We start from the raw sequence: 23,720 nt of genomic DNA, 5'->3' as shown, positions 1-23,720 counted from the left end.
AAAAAAAAAAAAAATTAAAAAATCAAGAAGAGTTTGGTTTTTAGTTGCATATATGCTGTCTCGCAGTACATAGAGCTGTATATTTCAAAGTGATATTTATTTAACATTACTATTGTTTTTCTTACCTGTACTGAACTTGCCAACAGATGTGTAATTAAAAAAACCTCTTGGTTTGGCAGGGTTTTTTGGAATCATTAAGCTATCTGTCCTGTTTGATTTAGGTTCCCCAGGACCACCTTCTAACCACTATAATTTAATTTTACTTTCTCACAGTGTCTCTGAATTATGAGGTTGAAAGGTGTTTGTCAGAAAATAGATTTGAAAATAACACTTCCTTTCCATTGCTTCAAATCATCTAGTCTGTAGCATATATGTATGATTGGAAAACTGGAAATTGGAAGCTCAGGGGAAATGGTAAAATAATAGTGATGAATACAAACTAGTTGACCTTTTTTTCTGAGAGTGCTTTTTACTAGGAATCATGTTGCAAGCTATTAAATTTTACTTGGCGTGTCCCATAATCATATTAAAATGTTTCATTTATGTTAACTTTGAAGGGTCTTTCTCTTTCTGCTCTCTGTTGAGAGATAATTTAATTCTGTTTGCAAAGATTAGTCCATATCCTTCTCTTTACTTCTTGTTAGTGTAAAAATTTTGTGATAATATTTGATTCCATTTGTGTTTTACTGATGTGGCTGCATCAGCAATATTCAGGGGCAGGGTTGACTAATTGGGGGTTAATTAGCTGCTGAGCATCAGAAGGTTTTCTTGCTATTACCCTTGTGACATTTTAGAGAAATGCAGGCTAATGCATTTCATTCTGTGTTATGCGAAGTCAGTTATCGTGGCTCAGCTGATTTCAAGTCGTGTGTCCAAGCCCTAAAAGCAGAGGAAAATTAACTGTTTCTTGAGTCAGTTTCCATTAAGAAGAATGTATGTTTTACGTGGATGTTGTGAGGATGAGGCATGTATTTATAAGCATTTCTATGTGCTTATCGTATAGTCACCCTTATGCTCGATATGATCAAGTTATTTATTTATATTCTGTCATAGAAGATAATTATTATCTTTAATTATAATAAACTTAATTATTTCCTATTAAGTTCATCCCTTTAATAGGAGATTTTGATGTGTTATATTTAAGTTGTAATCCAATGCATCATTAGTTTCTGAATGATTACCCTGGGGCAATCCTAGGATTTTTGGGGAACAGGAATACTTTCAGTACTGGACTTGGATTCTTAAAATAGGGATTTATTTTTTTTTAATTAATGCATTAATTAAGACAGAAACCAAAATTGTGATCTGAAAATGCTCCCAAGTTACACAGGCACTTAAGCTCACTATACGTCTTTGTAGGTGCTTTTAAAGACTTTGTATACAAAGTCTTTGTAGGTGCTTTTAAAGACTTCAGGTGCCCTGCTGCTGGCCTTCAACAAAGCTGTGTATTTTGGGGAAATGTGATATCTATCTCTCATGTAATCCATGTCACATCCTTTCAGTCTTGTGTCTGGTCACCTGAGGGAGCTGATGCATATCCTTGCCTAGAGCATGCCTGCTGGACACCACAGGGATCTGCTGATGGTGGTGGTGCACTGCTCTGGGGCACATATGTGCCAACAGCAGCAGGCTTCTGCCTTCAGTCCCACCACTCACCCAGAGAGGGTCAATCTTGAATCTTGGGTTTCTGTCCTGGAGTGGGATGGTTCCTTTGTGAACTGGTAGCATGATGGGTTTTGGCTAGAGTTACTCTCCGTAGCTCAAGGAGTTCTGGTTTCTCTGCATTGTGCTGGCAGACAAGTAACTTGCTGCAGAATAAATCTGCAGCACACCAGCTCACATTTATTGTCTCAATTTTCCTTTCAGCATCCTCAGTTCAATGGCATGAGCTGGTCACTGTGGCCTATGAAGGTGGCAGAAAGGATCTATGTACTAAATGTTACTAGATAGTTTGATAGGGATAGTTTCATAGAGTATTAATAACTGCTGTTTGACTGTGTTCTCAAAAAAGCCTATTTCTTTCTTCCTGTCTGACATCTTCCCTGTCCACTTCATTTAATTTCTGAAATCTAAGATATTACATCAAATTTCTAACACGAAGAGGTCAAGGAAGTAAGTCCATTACCATAACTGGAGAGCTGGGCTTTATCCTTAAAGCAAACCAGGTGTTTTATTCCTTACTTGGAATGAAAAACTTTCTTCAGGGAAATGCAGAAGACATGCTCCTATTCCCTTTTCTGAAGTTATGCGTATTACAGTCAGGTATTTTTCAGCAGCTTCTTAATAGGCAGATAAATGTAGCACACTGAAATTCTGAATTGATTCAATGCAATTTGCTAAACTTTATGATGTGTTTTAGTGAAGCTTCACTCCATCCACATTGCAGTTGTGTTTCCTCTACAAGCTGGCTTGCTGCCATAATGAGTGTTACTAGGTAGGTGGGAAAAAAAAGTATCACTATGCCTGCAGTTGTGATTCAGTAGAAGGGACTCAAATACTGTTCTTTAGACACTGAAGAATATGGTTGGCTTTTTGAAAAGGTTTGTTTATAACCAATCCTGTAATCACTGGAGCTGTAGATGGTCATTTTATCTAATACCAGTAGGTTCATATTTAAAAAATAGGAAAAGGAAAAAAAAACTTAGTCTGATACTCTGTTGCTTTTACAAGCAGAATTATGCTATGATCGGATTTCCATCACAGCCTCTCCATCAGGACAGGCCCTCAGGAAATAGGTGTTCCTTAACTTGGTATAATCTACGTGTGGCTGTCATTTCTTTAAGACGCTAGCTGCTGTAGTCATCACAGTTTAAACATGACTCTAATCATATCTTCCCTGTCAAGTGTTATTATCATTCTTTATGGCCTCCTTAAGTTTTAGACCAAATTACGAACTAGAAATGCAAAGGGAAACAGGGCTGAATGGCTCAAGCTCACTTTAAAGCACGTATTGTTTTCACCATCAATCTCGTGGATGAGATTCCAGTCAGTAGAATCAATGGTGCTTCAGTGATTCGTTTGAAGATGTGATTTGTTGCTGTATTTTTTCTGAAGGTTCCTAACTGAGTGAGGAACACGTTTTGTTTTCAAATTCTACTGCAGATGAGGATTACGAAGAGCATAAATCAGAATCATAATAAACAACTTTTTAATTATTAAATTGATTTGATTTGATTGTTATAGTATTGCTCTTATATCTTATGCAAAATTACATTGTTTTCATTTTGCAGCAAAACTAATTAAGTGGACCACGGCAGGGAGTAGTTAAAATTTTGCTGTCAATTAGAATTCCAAGAGCTGGGGTTGAATCTTGGGCTGTCAGTCAGTCTGCCACTTGTCAAAGGAGAGGAAGCTGTGTCTCCCCTAGACACACAGAAGGAAATGTCTAGCTGGTATTTAAAGTCTAGTCAGAATAGGGCTGAAGGATGAACAACATGTTATCCACTGCCATACCTCTTTGGAAGCCTGAACTTTTAGGGAGAGATGAAAAGGAAAATCAGTTGTCAGGGACCTCCTTCAGCTGTTTCTAATCATCTTGGTCTATAGGGAGGTACTGTAGAGGTTTTCTTAAGTTAAAAAAAAAAATAAAAAAAATTTTTTGACATGAAAAATACTTTCTTCATGGAAAACCTCAGCTGAGGAGCTCTTCAGCTGCTGTATCTTCAACATTTTCTCTATTTACCTGGCTGTCTCAGGCACCTGTTTGGTCTTTATGATCCTGATGACTTATGTAGCGGGTTCTGAAATTTTTATTACTCAGAATTTTTTTTAGTCAACAGGGAGAAGGAATATTGTCATTTAAGATTTTCACTCTTCTCTCTTTATTTACTTTTTTATTCCTTCTTTGCTGTATGGAAAGACTGGGAGAAAAAGGCTGTTGTAGGACTTTCGTCAGCTCCAGTCACGAGAAAGCTCTCTCAGTAATTGAATGTGTAGAAATGTGTAAAAAAAATAATGCATTAAAAACCTAACATGATTGAAGCTAGGATTAGTAATATGTAAAGATACAAGGATAAGCAGAGTATGTAGCCTTTAAATTTTCACTATTAGCCTGATATCAGACCACATTTGCAGTCATTGAACACTCCACTTTTCAAGTTGCAAATTTAACCTTGAGTTCTTTCTTCACATGTTACAGTGGGCTGTCCTTTCCAAATATTATGTGTACATAGAGTAACAGTAACTTTGGAACCACTATAGTGTTTAGTAAATGGGTTTAAGCAGATGGTATCACAAAGGGCCCAGAGGTAAATGACTGTCTTCCTCCATGCCTATAATGTTGTATGAAAAATACTGCCAGATCCCTTTCCCAAAGAGGATAGGCAAATCTTTTATTTAAAAAATACTTTGTGAAAATAAATTTTAAAAAAATAAAAATAAAGCCTTGTTGGAGACTTGAAAGAGTTTCTGTAATTTACTATTCTTTCTTTAAAAGTAATTATGTAGATGTAGATGATACAATATGTGCATCAATTTCTTATTTTCCACCTTTTGTTGCTTTTCAGATGTAAGGGTCCAAAAAGCATTACTTTTGGAAGTGCAATTTATATAAATTAATTTATTTAAAAAATTTTCAGAACTTTCACGTTTTATTGTGGTCTCATGCTTAAAATTATGCCGTACCTTTTATATCACATTCGAAAATTACAGTATGTTTTAAAAGAATACTATTAAAAAAGACTTTTTTTAATATTTGACTGTCATGCCATTCATCTTTGACTTTTTATTTGTTTTGGTCTCCAAAGAGGCTTGACCCTTGAAAAGGAGATGTGCCCTAAGAAGAAGATACCTCATTTATCCCTTATTCTATAAAATTGAGAGGGAAGGAGGGTTTGGTAACTGGTGTGTCTCAGCTACGGAGCTGCGTGACAAACCAGGCTGTTTCAGGAGATGGTTGCCTCCACCACATGCAGGCGTCGCACTGTCCTTCCTCTCTCCCTGCTGCCTTCCTTCTCTGAAGCTGGCAAGGTGTCATGGATAAGTTTCCTGCTCTCCTGGCACTTCTGAGAGCAGAATTTGTGTTGGTCCCAGTCCATTGGCATCTGATGTGAGAAGAATGCAGAATGCAGGGAGCAGAGACGTGGTATCTGTGTCCCAGTGATCTCCAGTTGGTTGTCTGCCCGATTCCGGAATGGTGGTTTTAACCCTTCCTGGGTCCAGGGCCAGGCCAGAGATGGAATGAACACCAGTAGTAATTTCTTACCTTTGGACATTATAAATAAAAATTTTAAAAATATTTTACATCCTCTCAATTTTGTAAAATATTGATGCTTTTAGGGTTTTTTTGCTAATACATTGATTTTGAACCATAAAGAAATATTGTGGGTGTGCATGGGTCTTTTGCAACTGATTCGTTGGTGCAGTCCACATTAACTGAAAATTGTTAATATAGAAAGTTTACCACAGAAGGTAATATATAACCAAGCTCAGTTCACAGACAGTTTGTGAGAAATAGATATTCCCAGAACTATTTTTTTTTTCACATTCTTCTTTATCCTGGAGTTTCAAAACTGGGGTGACTTTATATATTCCTCTTGGACACTTTGAAAGGGAAGAAAGAGGCATTCCTCCTTAATTTTTTGGGTGCAATGAAAATGGGATGCTAACCGCTCATGAAAGATGTGAAATTAATTTCCTACTTTTTTTCTTCTCTCCTTTCTTCCATTCCCCAGTATCATACTTTATCTCTGCCACTGTAGTTATTGGGTTTTCTGGGCAGTAGTAGCAGAGAAAATTGACAAAATAATTTAATGCTGCACCAAAGTAGGATTGTCTTTGCCTTTGCCTTTTGGAGTCCTTGCAGCAATGCAGTGACACTTCTAAAACTTAGTTCAATTTTACTTTTTCTGTTTAGAAAGCCTTAAAACAAACCCAAGACAGTTTAATTGAAAAACTTCAGGTCTTGTCTATATGCCTAGGCATATTTTCTTACTATTTTTCAAAAAGTCCTCACATGTATCTGCATAAAAAATGAGAAATTGTGTGCACATATGCACATGTATATATGTGTGTATATATAGTTCTTAAAACCCCCCAAGTCTCTTTTTTTTTCTTATAAAATGAAGAACTGCCTCCTGCTCTCAGTAGCTAAGTTCTGTACTTCTGAAGAGCAGAGGAAGCTGCTAAAAAGTTGGTAACATTCTGCAGTTAGCTAGTTCCCCTAAAGAGGACCCCTCGTGATCTAGTGGTTAGGATGCGGCACTCTCACCGCTGTGGCCTGGTTCGATTCCCGGTCAGGGAACTCCTCCGGGCAGATGGAGCTCGTCAGCCCTGTAAGGCCATCCGTCTAAGAGAAGGTCACTCTAAAAAACAAACCTACGTCCTGAGGACCTCGCTGCCACCGTCCAAGGTCGCTCGGCCCCGGCAGATGAAACTCAGGATTAAAGGGTGGGCTCAGTTCAGCGCACGCTGTGTCTCACCTAAAAAATCCACTGCGCAGGCTCGATGGGTAAAAGACCTTTCCCAAATCTTCATTTGTGAAGACTGGCCATGATGAGTTCCCCTAAAGGAGAAAGAATTATAATTACATGTTCTATTTTGAACAGGTGATTTTGAAAAGTGACCAAGCCATATTCCACTTCAAGAGAAGGTATTGGGACGTTGGGATGTTGTTTTGATAGGCCAAATGGTGTCTGCTTCAGCAATTTGTAGCATTTTATCATTGACAACTGTAGAGGAATGAGGCAGTCTATTTTGGTGGAATGGACAGATTTCTGTCCATCTGTGCTTGTATTACAGCATGTCACTTGTACTTTAGATCTGCATAGCTCTGAGCCAAGATAGAAGCCACAGCAAGGTCAGGAGGTGGAGAAGCCTGTCAGCACATTCTGTCTCTAATGATATGACAACTGCAAATTGGTGCTTCAGGAACAGCCTGGAGGCAGTCATTATGTTGGGTCTTGAAGCTCAGCTTTCTCTAATACTGTTTCAAAGGAAAATGCTAACTTCAGATGCTTCTGATCAGCGAGGAGTTTAATCTGTTGTAGTTTAACACAGTTACTTGCCGCGGTCCGAAGGGGGGATGGGACCGTGGCACAGCACTAGTCCGAGACACAAGGTAGGGTGCAAGTAGAATGCTTTATTGAGGCGTGCGCAGGATTCTTTATCAGTTCAGGCAGGGAAAGGACCAGAACATAGGGTGGGGTATGAGACAGACAAACGGGGGAGCAAATCAGGATAGGGGCACAGGCAAAAGAGGGAGGAACGTGGGAGGAACCGGGGAGAGAAGGGGCGAATGGAGGCTGTCTCCTCTCTGCAGCTTTTCCAGCCAATCCGCAGGAAAGCAGGGAAGCAGACAAGCCTGAACATGCCCGGGAAATACAAATTCTGGGGAAGCATACAATGTGTATATACATAATAACTGTAAAGTCTGTATCATAAAGTCCTTTCAATCACTGTACATCTTTTTCCACTTCTGAAATTTTCCCCATTCTGATTCCTGGTCCTTCACAGTTACTCCTGTGTTTCTTCAAAAAAAAGTCTAAAAAAAATAGGAGATCATGTATAGAATTGTATTGTTGTTTTTCATGAAAAAAATGGGTGGTGCTTCTTTCTAACAGCTGAAATGGATGGCTTTGCTATATTTCAAGCCTTTCTTTTTTCTCTGCATCCATGTATCTCCTGTCTTTTGCTTTTTTCTCTTCTTTCTTTTAAGTTTACACAGATCAATTCAGTTAATATTTTTATGATACTAGAGATTTGACTCTAGCAGATGACCTTAAAGTTATGCTGTTTTTCCTCTGTCTCACCAGTGCCTACCAGATTGTTGTTGAGGAGCTGCACCCGCACCGAACAAAGCGAGAAACAGGTGCAATGGAGTGCTACCAAATCCCTATCACCTATCAGACTGCTCTTAGCGGAGGGTCACCATATTACTTTGCTGCTCAGCTGCCTCCAGGAAACCTGCCGGAGCCAGCCCCTTTTACTGTGGGTGACAACAGGACTTACCAAGGTTTCTGGAACCCACCGTTGGCTCCTCGGAAAGGGTACAACATCTATTTCCAGGCCATGAGCAGCGTTGAGAAGGCAAGTGCTAACACCACCTTTCTTCTGGAAGGAGTCAAAGACATGCCTGTAGTGGCGATTAGGGCCATTGGAGTTGGACATAGGAGGTGTTGGCAGTGGCATAGCTGTAATCCTCTCTGTGCAGTGAGAGCGTGGCAGTGCGCCATTCACATTTCATATCACCATCGTGTCCTAGTAAATTACTTAGATGAGAGTTTAATACGTCTCCTAGTAATTGTCTGAGGAAAGTAATTTCAGTGTTGTGACTCTGTCTCCTCGGTAAATAATATCCTCAGTCCTTTCTCTAATTCTCAGTCCTTGCACACTTCAAAAGATTAAATTACTGCAGGACGAACAGAATGTGGGCTGTTCAGCGGGCTAGTAAAACATTGCTAACTTTGTGAGACTCTTGCACTGAACGTCTAAAAAGTAAAAGTTTGCTTGAGCAAAACTCAAGGCCCACTGTGTGTTTGCAAGAGTCTTTCTGAGAAGGTGTATGTCAGACTTGCACCACTGCTGTGCAGTAGTAGAAGTGTATCTGTCACCTCCTTGGTGTTTCCTTTTACCTCTGTTACTGAGTACTGCTGCTGGCTCTGTATTCATATGGAAGGACTAAAAGTGCCAGGGAGAGAGGTTCTAGGTGGGAAGAACAACTCTGCAAGCCCCATGGTGTTGCTCTTTAATGGTTTTTCCTTTTGTAAATGAAAAATAAGGAAAGGGAAAATGACTGTTGAGGAGGGAAAATGTGGTACACACATAAGCTTTAGATATATAAAAATTTAAAATTTTGGTTTATAGTATAGAAAACTGAAGTGTCCAGGCAGGTCAGAAAGGAACTAGAAAGGACAACTAGATTGATAGCCACTGATATGCACCCAAACCTTTGGAAAGGAGCAGAAGCAGTGTTTACCCTTCTTTACATTTAGGTTTTTGTGGAGACTAAACAAATCCTTGCTAACAGGCAGCCTTGCCTTGGAGTCTTTCAAAGAAAATTTAACCTTTTACTTATGGTTATGGAAATTGGATATGCATCAAGTGAGAATAGGGACAAAGCTGTTTGAGAATTAGATGGTTTTTTCTGATTTAAGAGACCATTCCCTCTTTTTAGTCCTTATCTATAGACTGTATGAAGTAAACAAAACAAAATAAGAGGTGACTGCTAGACACTCATCTGTATTTCCCTCACCTGTTAAAAATAATTCCCTTTGTTTTTGTAGGCTTTCAACAGACTACATTGTAAGGAAATTTGTTTCATTACCCAAGAAATAAGGGAGAGGGAAAAGTAAAATAGAAATACTAAATTAAAAAAGTAGGTCTCAATTTTGGCTTTTACGTTTTGACAGATAAGTAGAAGCTGAGAGAAGAATAGAATTTTTTTTGCTTAAACTTGATTTCAGTTTGTGAGAGAGTTTAATACTAAAATGGATTTCTCTGTTATGATTTAAAACTTTGGATCCAATTTCTGTTCTTAAAGGGATTTAGGGGGAAATTTTGAGGGGGACTGCACCACATTCTGCTGGGACAGAGACCTAGTGGTTGTAACATAACCTCTGAGCTGCAGAATATTTAAACAGATGCTTTACTATAAACTACCAGGATCACCAAAATAGGCAGAGGGAAGTAAAGTATGCTCTGAAATACACGGTAGGGTTGAGAGGAGGGTTACTCTGTGATCCTGGAAGATATTGAACAAAAGTGGACAAGTAAATCCAGTAACTGGGGATAATAAGTAAGATTATATTTGGTAAACTTTGTGGGGCTTTCATATAGATGGAAAAATTGTCTTATGGAACACTTACAGTGCCTCAGCTTAGGCACTGTAGAGCTCTTTACAAGCTGTGTTTACAAACCAGCATCAACCTGGTTTTTTTACCTGTTGCTTTGGAATCTTCAAGATGAGAGAGACCCCAGGGGATTTATTCAGGGATGAAGTGCTGGGAGGTGCAGAACTAGAGAGAGGATATTTTATAGAGTGAAACTGTCATTATTATATTTTCAAATTACGTGCTAATATTGTTTAGAGAAATCTAATACAACAGCAGTTGTATCCTCTCATGCAACCTTATGCTATTTCAGTATTTTTGCCTTTAAAATGACTGCACATTGTACAAAAAGGTCAGAAAACCCATTTATGACTGATCCTCAGCTCTTCAAGTTGTCCAAACTGGGCATAACTGAGTAATTTCTCTGTTCATTTGTTTTAATTGCTGAACAAACTTCTGAGGGGAAGGGAGGGAAAAGTAAAGTTACATAAAAATTGTCTTTGCATGTGCAACTTCTGAAGCACATCGCTGTTGAATCACTGTGTCTCCTAGGCAGATTGTGTAAGTTTTAGATTAACTGTGTCATCTGTGAAGGGATACCTGGGCTGCTCTGTGCTCATTCCACATGCAGAAGCATGGGGAAGTGTGTTGCTGATGTGCTTCAGGTGACTGTTTAAGAATGTCAGAAGGTAGCAAGATGTAAGTTTGGAGACAGTGCTGAGCAAAAGTATCTTCTTTGCTGCACAGTGCTGTTGGAGGTCAACACTGGCTCAGGATTTCTGTGCCATGACATAAATAGGAGCACCAGTCCTCCCATTTCCTTCCACTGCACTCTCTTCGTGTTTCTGTGGCATGATTTCCATTTGATTTGAATAATCTGAAATTTTTCTGTGTTTGGCCTGTCCTGCACCTTTTCTCCCCATCATTTTTCCTGGACAGTACAGTCTAATGTCTAGTTTTCATCCAGCTTTTGTAAAGGCAAAATCCCCCAACCTCCTTCTCTGCTAAGCCCAGAGCCCTGAGCCACCTCATTGAGTTTTCCCAATGTGATCAGTAGATCTAGGATGAATCTATGGAGTGGAGAGGGCAAGAAAAAGCAACCTGATTTGACTGTTTTCTTTACTTTTCTGTCCTCAACAGGAAACCAAAACTCAGTGTGTTCGAATAGCTACAAAAGGTAAGAGGTTTGTCCCCACACGCAAAGTAGCTTTTTTTAAAGAAACGTGGTGTTTCTATTAAATGTTTGAAGCAAAGCCAATAGTATCCCTCTATTTTGAACCACCTGATTATCTTAAGATGTAATGGTCTACTACTTTTTATTCTTTGGTATTGGGCCAAGACAGTACTGTTCTAGCAATACTCAGAATTTAGGACAAAATAAAATCTCCTCTTTTTTTCCCCCTCCCTGTCTGTGATTTTCAAGATATGCTTTTAGGGTGCTAAAACATTTCAGGCAGCAGATAGATGGATGGGAAGCTGGAAAGTGCATGTGGTTAAACTGTCTGTTATGCTGGCAATTATTTACAAGCAGGGGAGGGAATAATTTAAATGAAGAACACAACAGTTAATTTTCCTAAGAACTCCAAGTGTTAGCTAGACATAGGGGAGGGTTGATTTGAGGAAGGTTTGTCTCTTTGATAGCAAGTGAGTTCCAGGGCTAGGACTGACTGCATAGCTGTGAGAATAAATCATGTTGACCCCATATACAGCAGGTTAATCACATACTGCTCACTCAGAAACACTGTTTCATCTTCAAATGAGGACTTAGTTGTTCTGCTTATTGTTATCTCTCGCTTTGACTGTATTTATAGCTATTCGTTTTGGTGGCTCGATCGTGTGGACATGAGAGTTCTTTGATAGACTCTGGCAGCATAAACAAGAAAGGAGCTTACAAATGCCTGAAGAGTACTCTGCAGAGGCCCAGCACTTACGTTGTCTCTTTCTAATTGCATATTGATATTTAGCATAAAAACAACTTTTGATATGAGCAAGCAGGCATTTAAAGTACTGAGGAGGCACATCAATCCCATTTTTCAGTAACTTTTTTCAATTTAAATCTTATTCCAATTACAAGCTGATGCCTGTAATGAGGTGGTAGCAATCACACATTTTCTTGAGAAACCAGAAAATAAAATGTACTTCTCAAGATGTGTTAATATTTTTATCAAATGTGGTAAGCTAATAAAAACAGGAAATTAAAACCATGAGCTAAGTCTTCTGTGAAAGGTACATCAGCCTTATTTTTCTTATGTTTACCTGGTACGATTAAATGTTTGAATTAAAATATATTTGCATAAACAAATATTTATGTACCACAAGCATGTATTTCTAGAATTTGAGTCAAGGGAGAGTCTTGAAAGGCTCAGAAATAACCTAAAATATTGCAGGACTGAGGAAGGGGAAAACAATGGTGTCTCTCATAATAAATTTTCTGGATAGTAATAACAAAACAAGGAGGGAATTGACTTTAGTATAAGAAAACTATTTTTTACTTAATCATACACAGTCCATGGATCTCAAAGCAATGTTCATGGTAGCAACAGACCTCTTGGTGGTTGCTTGTACACCTTCCTCTGCTTGCAATAGTCACATTCACCGGCAATGGCTGTCGATTGAAGGAAAGGGGAAATGAGTAACAGGTTTCTTACCATTGTGCCATATGTCCTGCCTTTACCACTCTGAATACAGTTTCTTAAGTAAGTGCATTGCCTGATATATCAGTGCTAAACTCCTTGAAAGTGGAACTAAAACCCAAAATGTTTTCTCTGACTTATTTTACTTTGTAGGTGTGAATTGCAGGTGGAGGCAACATTAGGAGTAAATGCTTTCTCTTCCTCTGACGGAATTCATTTAATGGGGCATCATCCCTTCAAAGTCATGTACATTCATACTTCTCAAATGAGTTATACTGTTATTCTAAAACATTTTTTATGAACTCACACAGATTTTTTCCCCCATGTTTTCATCGTAATAATGATACCATGATTTGTTGTACTCAAAGAAAACTATACTTAATATATTGGTTTATGCATATCCTGGTTTGTTTTGGTTTCTTGGTTTTTTGTGTGTTTTTTGTTTGTTTGTTTGTTTTGTAGTGTATAAGATCATTTTGAATCATTGACCTAAATGTCTGGTTACATTTGTAATATTTTCATAGGGAAAAGAGGACTGTCTCATCTTACCTAATGCACTCCACTAAAGCTAACATACCCATTTAAAATCAAAAAAATTGTCTAAACTATGTATTCTGTTATAAAAGTAATGTGTAGTTCTGTGTTATCTCCTGTGACTTGAAGCAGCCTACAGTTTGCCAAACTGAATTTTGTCTTGAACATGTTGAAAAGGCATTAAAAATTATAAAATGCTGGGGTGGAAGAGAGCAGGGAGGAACAACATTAAAGAGAATGTTTAAACAAGACAAAATTTCCCTGGAAGTGAAGTTCAGTGTTACTGTCAAAGTTAGTTTCTCATCTCTATCTTGTTCAAGCATCTGGTGTTATCTACTGTGTATATTCATAGCAATAAGATGTAAAGGTGGAAAAAATATGATAGTAATACCATGGTTTGGTGCTGGAGAAGTTCATATCCCTGCAGTTGTAATCTTGATAATTTAACTTTCTTAGGTCTATTGTTTCCTTGCTTGGACAGTTTTTCGTTTGCTTGGACAGTTCCCTGTATAATTTACATATATTTTACTGCATAAGGGATCTCGCACGTATTGTTCCCATGGGTTGGCTTTTGCCTTCAGAAATTGATGGAATAGTTTATTGGTGTCAAACTAATGAAAGTCAGCAAATTTAAATTGAAGCACTCATACTTTTTGTAGTCTGTATATTCCAGGTGCAGTGTTCTCATGCACTTCTGATAACAAAGTGCACTGAAGTGTCAAGTCATTTAAAAGATGGTGCCGAATCATGACTAAAGTATGTTGCTGCTTTTGATGTGTCTTGAAAGAATGTTTTTAGAGTGAACTGAAAGGCTTACTAGTGTGTGGTATATTAAAATACACTGAGTTAAGTTTTCATTATAGAAAATATTGGAACAGCATCAATTTAAAAAGTAGTCTCCTGAGCAGTTCCTGTGTACTTGCAGCTGAAGGATAAATGCCTGAGTGAATCTTTGATGGCCCTGATTTAGGCTAATAATAGAATTCCTCCTTTTTATGGACACCTACTTCCACAACGCTTGTAAGAGTTTAATGACTCTGACTTTTGCCCTTCTGTAGACTGGAGTGAATTGGCCAGGACAGTCCCAAGTAGTTAGATGTGAGAGAGTATGCAAGTTATACAGACGTACACAGTCTGTTCATATAAGCTTTGATTCTTGAGGAAACCAGGTTAAAAATAATTCCTTGTGTCACAGATGATGATGAGTACCTAAAGCACCATTTCCATTACAGGTATAGCCCAGAAAATGTATTAAGTGTGAATGATTTTAATTTCTTGGACACTTTTAGCTGATACTGCCTTACTCCATCAACCTGAACCCTCTCCTCATTCAGAGCCTCTTAGTAGCTCATGATCGGCATAATTTTTATTTTTTAACACCACTTCATTGTTCTCTACCTCATTATTTTTGAATCTATGTAGTAGGATTACCCAGTCACTAATAATCTGGTTTCCCATACATAGTAACTGAAGAAGAAGGAAAAATAATAATCTTGTTTTCTGAAGAGCAGAGAAGAGTACAGAGACTGAGATAATAGGTCAGATTTTCATTAGGAATGGAAAGATGGAATTATGCTAGAAAATATGTGTTATTTGATTTTTAAAAAAAGTGTTACATATAATTTCCTAAAGAAAGTTCTTGAACTTCCTAATACTTAGTAAGGCAGAGTTCAACTATGGAATCATAGAATTGTTAAGGTTGGAAAATACCTCTAAGATCATGAAGTCCAACAATCAACCTAACACCACCACCATACCATGTTCATAGGTGCCATATCCACATGTTTTTTAAGTACTTCCAGGGATGGTGACTCCACCACTTCCATGGGCATTCTGTTCAAATGCTTTACACCCTTTTCATGAACAAATTTTTTCTAATATCTAACCTAAACTCCTTCTGCCACAACTTGAGGTCATTAACTAGTTCATAATATGCACGTCAGAATGAATATGTGATAACCAAACCTGCCTAACCAAAGTATTGATAGACTAAAGTAAATAAAAGATACATGCACTTCAGAGTAATACATGTTGGTGACTGATCAGTCATATCCTGGAGTTGAGTTTGACTGTATAAAATTTTGAACGGATTTCCACTCACAGCCGGGCATTGGCATTTCATTTTACAGTCTAAAATGTTATCGACTGCTCAGGGAATGAAACTAGATTAACGTGGTCAGAGAAGAGTGATGCTTCAAACTATTTAGCATGTAAATAGATATTTAAGAGGACAGAAGGGACAGCAGAGCTATTACTAAACAGAGTATATGAAACTGACATTTGTGACAGTTTTCCGGCTGCCAAGTTTGAGGCTAATACTATTCTTTTGTTTTGTTTAGTGGACTAGAGAAACACTTTGAAAATTTAATTAGAAGAAATATACTGTGGGAATAAAAAAGTGGTGGGCCTGGCAGCTCTATCACAAAGTAGTTAGAGGGAATAAATGAAGCCCAAGGTTTCTCTTTCCACATTTAAAACAAGAACTTCATCAACTCCAACATTATTTTCCCTTGTGGTTTTCATTTGTGTTGTTAGTTCAGGCAGAATAGAACCTCTCTATCTCTGTGCACATTTGGTTCATGCAGACGGATGAAAATGCCGTTTGAGATGATGCACATCTGGAAGTAATTGTGAAATAGCAGAAAATGACTTTTTAATCTGATTTGAGGAATAAAAAGGTCTGGGTGGTAACATTTCTACTGCAAGTGTGTATTTAGTCCACCATCATTATTGCTCTGAATTCATTCCCACAGCAGTTGGGAATTGATCCAAAGGCCTTTGATGTCAATGGGAGTCCTTCCACTGACATTAATGTGCTTTGGATTAGGTCTTTAGAAGTCATAAATCTGTCTAGACTGTAATTATTTCTTTGAAATTGTTCCTGATGGTGTTTCTGCTCTTAGGGAAATTTGTGAAAGTCAAATCACCTCCTTTTGCAGGATGCTGAAAAATGTCTGTTACCGATTAATGCACAAATGAAGGGAAGATGTCAGATGCTAAATGTATCTGAAACGAAGCTTCTCTCACTGTTGTTTTTATGTTGGGATCAATGCTTCTACAATGACTTTAGCTGTACCATTACAATAGGCCCTGGAGACCTATACTAGGCAGTATAAATTTAGAGAACAATGCAGGTGTTTCCCAAGTCCCATATATTTTTTTCACTTTTTCATAGGAGAAAGCTATTAATATGTTTAAACTTCAGTGGTCTTTTGCATAATGTATTTTATCACACAAAGAGGAGAATTTAACTAGCTTGCTGAGCTTTCCAAAGATGGAAACACAATATTAGCATGGCATATTTTTCTGTTCTGTGTGGGAAATTGCAGAAGTTCACTGAGCAACCACATCTGCTAGTTCTGATAACTGATACCTTTAGTTGTAAATAAAAAATTGCATGATCTTTTGATGGAATATTTGATGATAGTTATTAAAAATGCAGTTAAGTGAGGGACACCTCCAGATTTTCAGACACAAAAACCTGTAATGTGGATATTTTCATATATACACAAAGAGTAAGAAAATTGTGGAATTCAATTACAAAAATTTCATTTGAGTAAAAAAGAATTCACTGTAACAACAACATTTATCATGTGAAATTACCTGATTGATATGCGTGGGATAGCAATTTTCAGAGAATGTATTTCTCATTCTTTATTATAAGGCACCAAAGAGAAGTACACTTTTCTCCTTGTTGCTTCACACCTCTAAGAAATAAGGGGTATCTGAGGGTAAGAGCAGAAACTTATTAATTACCTAATGTTTTTATGCTTATGACATTGCCTGAGCTGAACCATTTATTTTAACTGTATTTGTAAACAATTATAATTAGAAGTATTTTATCGTTTCTGGCCCATTTCATGAGTCTTCAGATATGACTGTGTTTTTAAAGAGTAGTTGACTGATTCTGGTCAGAAAAATTTCATAGATGACTAAATCTAGTAAATACAATTAGTAAATCTAATTTCTTTACTAGAAAACTTTATTGTTAAACACATTACTTAGTGAATAAGTTTATTATATGCAAATTTTCTTTTACTAAATTTAATATAGTTTTGAAAGTAAGCATTTTTAAAACTGGTATGTTTGTAAGAGGAAACACTAGTGATACATTTCAGTGTTTGGGTTTTTTTTAATTAGTCATTAGAATGAAGAAATTTTGAGTCCAAAGATATTAACTAAATATTAACTTTCCTTGATTTTGAAATGTTTCAGTATTTCTTTTAACCTAGCTACTTAACAAATTACTTTGTGTAGATGCTATATGCAGATTGAAATCTTAGGAACCTTAAAGATTTCCTAAAGAATACGAATTTTAGAAGTAAGAATTCAGGTAGAGTTTTCCAGTTTATATTTAAATGTTAGAGAAGGAATGTTGATACATTACCTGCTCAAAGTGAAGATTCAGCATCTTAGCACATATTCTCTTTTAGTAGGTGCCTGGTTTATTAGGTCTCTTCAGCTGTTATGAATATTATTTCATGAATCAGTTTGTGGGCATTGAGAGGTTTGCATCCAGTGTTAGAGAATATGGAGACATGAAGGTAGAAATCTAGTGTTTTTACAAAACTCGTTAGAATTTTAACTGCAATTGAAAATTCTTCATTACACTATAATAGATATGCATTTAGAATTACCATTTGCTGATACTGCTGGTTGCGGGGGGTATTTTAGCTCCCTTTTTTTTTACTGTTCTTTCATAATTTCTCATTTGTCCTTTCTTATGTTTTTGCCTTCTTTGTGTAATTGTAAAATTACAAGTGTTTAGAGAAGGTAAACTCTATCATCACCTGATAGGACTGGTCTCATTAGCTCCTTTTCATACAAGCAGCCTGTGTACACTTTCATTTTATTAACTGTGATTACCTGTACCTTTGGATAAAATGGCCCCTTGCAATGCTTGGGATTGAGGAGTGCGTGAGGTAGATCATACAGAGATTGCTGCCTCTTAACAGTCTTCACAGGCATCTCAGATGCACGTTCAACTTTGGAGCAACAAGAATTTGGCTTATCTGTGCTGCAGCGAAGCCCCATGAAGGGACAGCACCTTTTCAAAGAAAGAAGGAGAAAGGAGTCTCTAGAAATTATACATTTTGTTTATATCCATTCAGTATTCTTCAGCCAGAATAACACTTTCTCTGCATTGGCAAGCAGCAGGGACAGCCCAGAGTAGGTTTTGCCATACACATAATTTACACATAAGTTGAATACTGTACCAAATAAAGCAATGAATTGCTGATCCTAGAAATATCCCTGCTTACAGGTATCTTACCACCGTTGTTAGTGCCAGTAGAGAAACTACAGTTCAAACTGATACAGTCAAAATCAGTCATACTTGAAACCAGTTCCATTAAATGCTTCATTAGATTGGGAGATTTTAATATACACACATTTGTTGGATTTGGAAGTTTGTAGGAAAGTCCAGATTGTTTTGGAAGTGGTAACGAAAACTTGGATGCCACTCCAGTAGTGATGATATGCTCTGAGCCCTAGCTGGTCATCGCTGTGCCTAGTTCTGATGTGCTGTTATTGCAGATGATGTCATGAATGCATTCACTGTTGGCCTAGTAATAGCTTCATTCCTATGCTACAACTTAGCACTGATAAAGTAAAAATCATTTAAATGTCAGGTTCATTAAAATCATCATTAATAATGAGGAGTTGATGTTGGTAGATCACACATAGGCCAATAAAGATAGAAAAACAAATTCTTAAGGAGTGTGTATGGCTGGTGGTCACAAAGCTCATGGAAAAAAAAGTGCCTGTCAGCAGCTCATTGCTATTCTTCTTACACATTACTGACCTCACTCAAACTTGCCAAAATAAACTAACTTAACACAGTCAAAATAATTTTAAGCATTTTCTAGGTTAGAACAATTGCACAAGCAGTTCTGAAAGCTGAATAAAAATGACAGCACATGCTGGAATAGTGGTGAAAGGGGGAGGTAGTCTTCACCATCTTCAGATGCAGCCAAAAGGTGTCGAGGTCATGCTTAAGACTGCTAGAAGAATTTAAACCTCGAGGTCAAAGCTGTTTCGGTCTAACTAAAAAAACCGAACATGAAATGTTGCATCAGTATGCAGCACCTTACCACAGAGGAGGTAATCCTTGCAATTATCCATCCTTGTATTAACAGCTGCCTAACAGTGAGATATTTTGAATAGAAGGCTGCTCACTGTGCACCTAGAGAGGAAGGACAAAGACAGTTTTATATCAGAAAAGAATGTTGCCCAAAGAACACAGAAGAAATTCAGCAACATCTAAATCAGAAATGTGCTTATTGATTTTTATGAAAACAGTTTCTGGCCCTAAAATCGACATCACTGTGTTTCTCTGTATCTAATCAAACACTTTTAACTAAATGAAAAGAAGTTCCATCTCATTGTCATGAACATTTCAAGGGTTTATTAAACTATTTGCATGTCATCTCTGACAGAGCGCTAAATGAAGTTCTACAGCTAGTCATCTAGAAACAAGGAGCAGCATTGCCAAGTGTAGTAGCACTTCTTAAATGCTGTCAAATGTGTTGCAGTGCAAGTCAGTATGGTTGATTGGCACTGCTGCCAAATTACTCAAATACAGAGACTGATGCTTTGTCAGCTGCATAAGGAGATGATGGCTCTGAAGTTCAGGAGCATACGCTGCTTTCTGCTCTGGTGGGAAGTTGTGTACTAACCACACTATTTTTGGAAAGATCCCAACAGAAAGGGTTTGCAGATGGACCTTGTAGGAAGGATGATCTTTTTAGAAATTATGTGGTTGTCACACAGCTGTCTGTTACAGCAGGAGTCAGTTATAGGCACTGTTAAAATGGATTTTGGGGCCCAGTAAATTCAAAGATAGGGAACAGAATTATGAGCCTCTGTGTGGTTTTCGGTGCTTTTGACTTAGGCTGGAGGCTTTTGTGCAAATTCAGCAGTTTGGAAAGGACTATGATTATTATCCATGCTGCACAGTGATGAAGGTTCTTGATCAGGATGGACTTCCAGAACCCTTCATTGTCAAAGAGGTCATGAAATATATTGCATTCTTTGACATTTCTGATTAACATTTGCTTCGTTGAGTCAACAAGAAAGGTAACCACATTCAACACCATATAGATGCCAGAATATTTAACCTGAACATTAAATCCAAAGTCCCATACCTGCTGACTTGTGTTACTTGCTCTTTGCTGATGACTGAGTATTGGTTATTCAAACATATGTAAGCAGACTACATATTATTGACTGTTTCAGCCCCTCTGCCAAGTGGTTTGGCCAGGCCATTAGCATAGAGGAAAAAGAGGTCCTGCTCTAACCTTGCTGTGGTGGAAAATATCCTGAGGCAGTAGTCTGTGCTAATGATAAACCACTGAAATTTGTGAGAATAGCAATGCTATTTCATCAGCATACTTTTAACACCAGAGTTAATAATGTACTCATGCAGGGAATAGCAAAAGTCAGTATAGTATTTAGGATGATAAAGCAGCATGTCTGAAATAAGAGACTTCTGGCTTCAAATAAAAGTAAACACCTATTGTGCGTTAGTTGTTGTCACTCAGTGTACAGCTACAAAACTTGGACTTTTTATGGTCTCCACATCTAGCACCCAAACCATTTCCAATGCACTGCTTTCATGACCTTGCTGCCATAAAACTGCAGAATCTTGCCCTGAATGCTATACTCTTAAATTACTGTCACATTGTCAGAACTGAAGGAAGATTACAGGACAGAAGTTATGCCAGATCTACCTCTCATGTTGGACAACAAATTGCCCAAAACTGATTTCTATGGGCAGCTAAAATGCAGAGTAAAGCTCAGAGGCAGCATAATGAGGTAGTTAATGAGGAAGTTCAAGGCAAATCCTCAGTTATGTGTCATCAGTTTCATAGTGTAGGAAATTACATCCGATAATTTCCTACTCTAGCAAAGAATGAGTACTTATGCCATCATAACATGCAAATAAAATCAGAGTGATACTGTATGGTAAATGTAAATATAGTAGTGATACATTATATCTGTACATTTCACAGAATCATGAAAATGTGCGTCTTTCTTGCACAATAAAACCTAGTCCTTATGTACTGATGGAAAACAGGCATCACATGCCTTTCCATCCCTTGTGCTACTGTGTTTCTGACTGCCATTTCTCCAGGCTCAAGAATGATGCATCCTGATGAGCAAGAAATCAGGCAAATGGGGCTAGAAACCTATGTGGATGAATAAAGAACTCCTATCATTACTCAAGCATAAGCAGAAAATACGCAGGAGATGGAAAAAGAGTCAGGTCACTTGGAATGAATATAAAGAGGCTGTCAGAGTAAGTAGAAATGTGACAAGGAAGGCCAAGGAGTTACATCTGGCCAAGGGTGTCATGGACAACAAGATCACTGCTCACAATCATCTTTGAAAGATCATGGAGATTAGGAGAGGTGCCTGAGGACTGGAAAAAAGCAAATGTCACTCCAGTCTTCAAAATGAAGGACCCAAGGAACTACCGTCCAGTCAGCCTCACCTCAATCCCTGTAAAGGCGGTGAAACGCTTTATTCTGGAGGCCATTTCTATTCATATGGAAGACAATAAAATGGATGATCAGGCGTAGTCAGCATGGATTCACTAAAGGTAAATCATGCTTGACCCAATCTGATTGCTTTCTACAATGAAGCAACTGCCTAGATGAATGAGGGGAGAGCAGTGGTTATTGTCTACCTTTCCTTTAGCAAGGCTTTCAACACTGTCTGTCACAACATCCTCATAGGCAAACTCAGGAATTATGGACTAGATGAGTGGACAGTGAGGTGGATTGAGAACTGGCTGAACAGCAGATCCCAGAGGGTTATAATCAGTGGCACAGGGTCTAGTTGGAGGCCCCAAGTTTCAATACCAGGCCCAGTATTGCTAAACTTGTTCATCAATGACTTGGATGAAGGGTAGATGCCTCCTCAGCAAGTTCGCTGACGACACAAAGCTGGGAGGAGTGGTTGATCCACCAGAGGCCTCTGCAGCCCTTCAGAAAGACCTCCATAGGTTGGAGAGATGGGCAGAAAAGAACTACGTGAAATTCAACAAAGGCAAATGCAGGGTCCAGAACCTGTGTGACCTGCTGGAAAGCAGCTCTGTGAGTCACCTGAGGGTCCTGGTGTTCAACAAGCTGTCCATGAGCCATCAGTTTGCCCTTGTGGCCAAGAAGGCCAATGGTATTCTGGGGTGAATTAAGAAGCGCATTCCCAGGAGGTCGAGGGAGGTGATCCTCCTCCTCTGGTGACCTTCCCTCAGTCCTGGTGAAGCCTCACCTAGAATACTGTGTCCAGTTCTGGGCTCCTCAGTACAAGAGAGACATAGAGTTCCTGGAGCGGGTCCAACAGAGGGCTATGAAGATGATTAAGGGACTGGAGCATCTCTCTTATGAGGAAAGGTTGAAGAGAGTTGGAGTTCAGCCTTGAGAAGAGATGACTGAGAGGAGACCTCATCAATGTATATAAGTATCTGAAAGGAGGGTGTCAACAAGATGGAGCCAGGCTCTTCTCAGTGGTGCCAAGCAATAGGACAAGAGGCAACTGGCAGAAACTGATGTACAGGAAGTTCCACCTGAATATGAGGAAGAACTTATCTACTATTCAAGTGACCAAGCACTGGAACAGATTGCCCAGAGAGGTTGTGGAGTCTCCCTCACTTGAGATATTCAAAAACCGTCTGGTTTTTGATGCAATCCTGTACCATGTGCTCCAGGATGATCCTACTTGAGCAGGGAGGTTGGAGCAGATGACCCACTGTGATCCCTTTCAAACTTGCCCATTCTGTGAATCTGTGATTTCAAAGGACTGCTTATGGAAGATGTAAATCATATTTTTTGTAAACATTGGCACAGGTTGTCCAGAGAGTTGGTGGATGCCCCGTGATGGAAACGTTCAGGGTCAGGTTGGATGGGGCACTGAGCAAGCTTATCTAGTTAAACATGTCCCTGCTCACTGCTCAGGGGGGTTGCACTAGATGACCTTTAAAGGTCCCTTCCTACTCAAACTTCCTATGGTTTGAAGATACATATCCTGATTGTACATCTTATTCTTGGGACCGTTAGATAATGACAGGAATATCAAACTGTGAACTATTTGTTAGAACTGTTAAAGGAGGTTTTGCTAATATATCCATGTTTTTAACAACATATGAGAAAGGGAATAGAATTCTACAATTATTGTAATTGGCATTCAGATTGCCTCAACATATGGAAGGCAGTTGATTTGCACAAGTACAGGCATTTTTTAATGTGAATCTTAATTTTTATGTACATTAACATAAATCAGATTGTGTGAATTTGCTTGTTTTGTTGACCCACTGCAACAGAAAATATGTAGTCAAGCAAATCTCAAATTAATCCTTGATCTGTTTCTAATTTCGCAGATTTTGCTGAATTGAGTCTGTCATTCCAGTTTTGAAACGATGGTGCTGCATACCCTAGAATTTTGTATAGATATCAGATAAGAAGGCTGATGTTTCAGATTACTCTGTCTGTTGAAGAATATATGTCTCAAGTCCCCATAAACAGCAGTCAGCTATTAGCCATCAGGGTTAGATAGGATTTTTGATCCATGACTTGAACTGTGGAGTTTGCCATTGCTGTTACCAACTGCTTGTGTGTTTCAACCTAGATCATGCTGCATACTGAGCTGGGAAAGGCTGGTGGCTATTTGCAGCAGTCACTACATATTTTTAAATTTACCAAGTTCTTATTTTGCTTTTGAACACAATTTAGAAACCCTCCTTGCATGATAAGTACTTGGAAATTTAGGGACTGAGAGATCATAGAAT

The 23,720-nt window shown here is 38.3% G+C and overlaps 1 protein-coding gene across 5 annotated transcripts in view; it reads left to right on the top strand.

Annotated features, from left to right (window-relative positions):
- The window catches only part of PTPRK (protein tyrosine phosphatase, receptor type K), a 397,810-nt gene that overhangs the window by 317,418 nt on the left and 56,672 nt on the right, over positions 1-23,720 (top strand). For all 5 annotated transcript variants that reach the window (XM_017829151.1, XM_017829141.1, XM_017829132.1 and 2 more), the window contains 2 exons: positions 7,752-8,025; positions 10,908-10,944. In XM_017829151.1, coding sequence (XP_017684640.1) covers positions 7,752-8,025; positions 10,908-10,944 — 311 coding nt within the window. The remainder of the gene's footprint in view (positions 1-7,751; positions 8,026-10,907; positions 10,945-23,720) is intronic.

Source organism: Lepidothrix coronata, unplaced genomic scaffold (assembly GCF_001604755.1).
Source record: "Lepidothrix coronata isolate B3197 unplaced genomic scaffold, Lepidothrix_coronata-1.0 Scaffold5, whole genome shotgun sequence".
Classification (NCBI taxonomy): domain Eukaryota; kingdom Metazoa; phylum Chordata; class Aves; order Passeriformes; family Pipridae; genus Lepidothrix; species Lepidothrix coronata.
The sequence above is the reverse complement of the archived record's forward strand: the minus strand, read 5'-3'. Positions and strand labels throughout refer to the sequence as shown.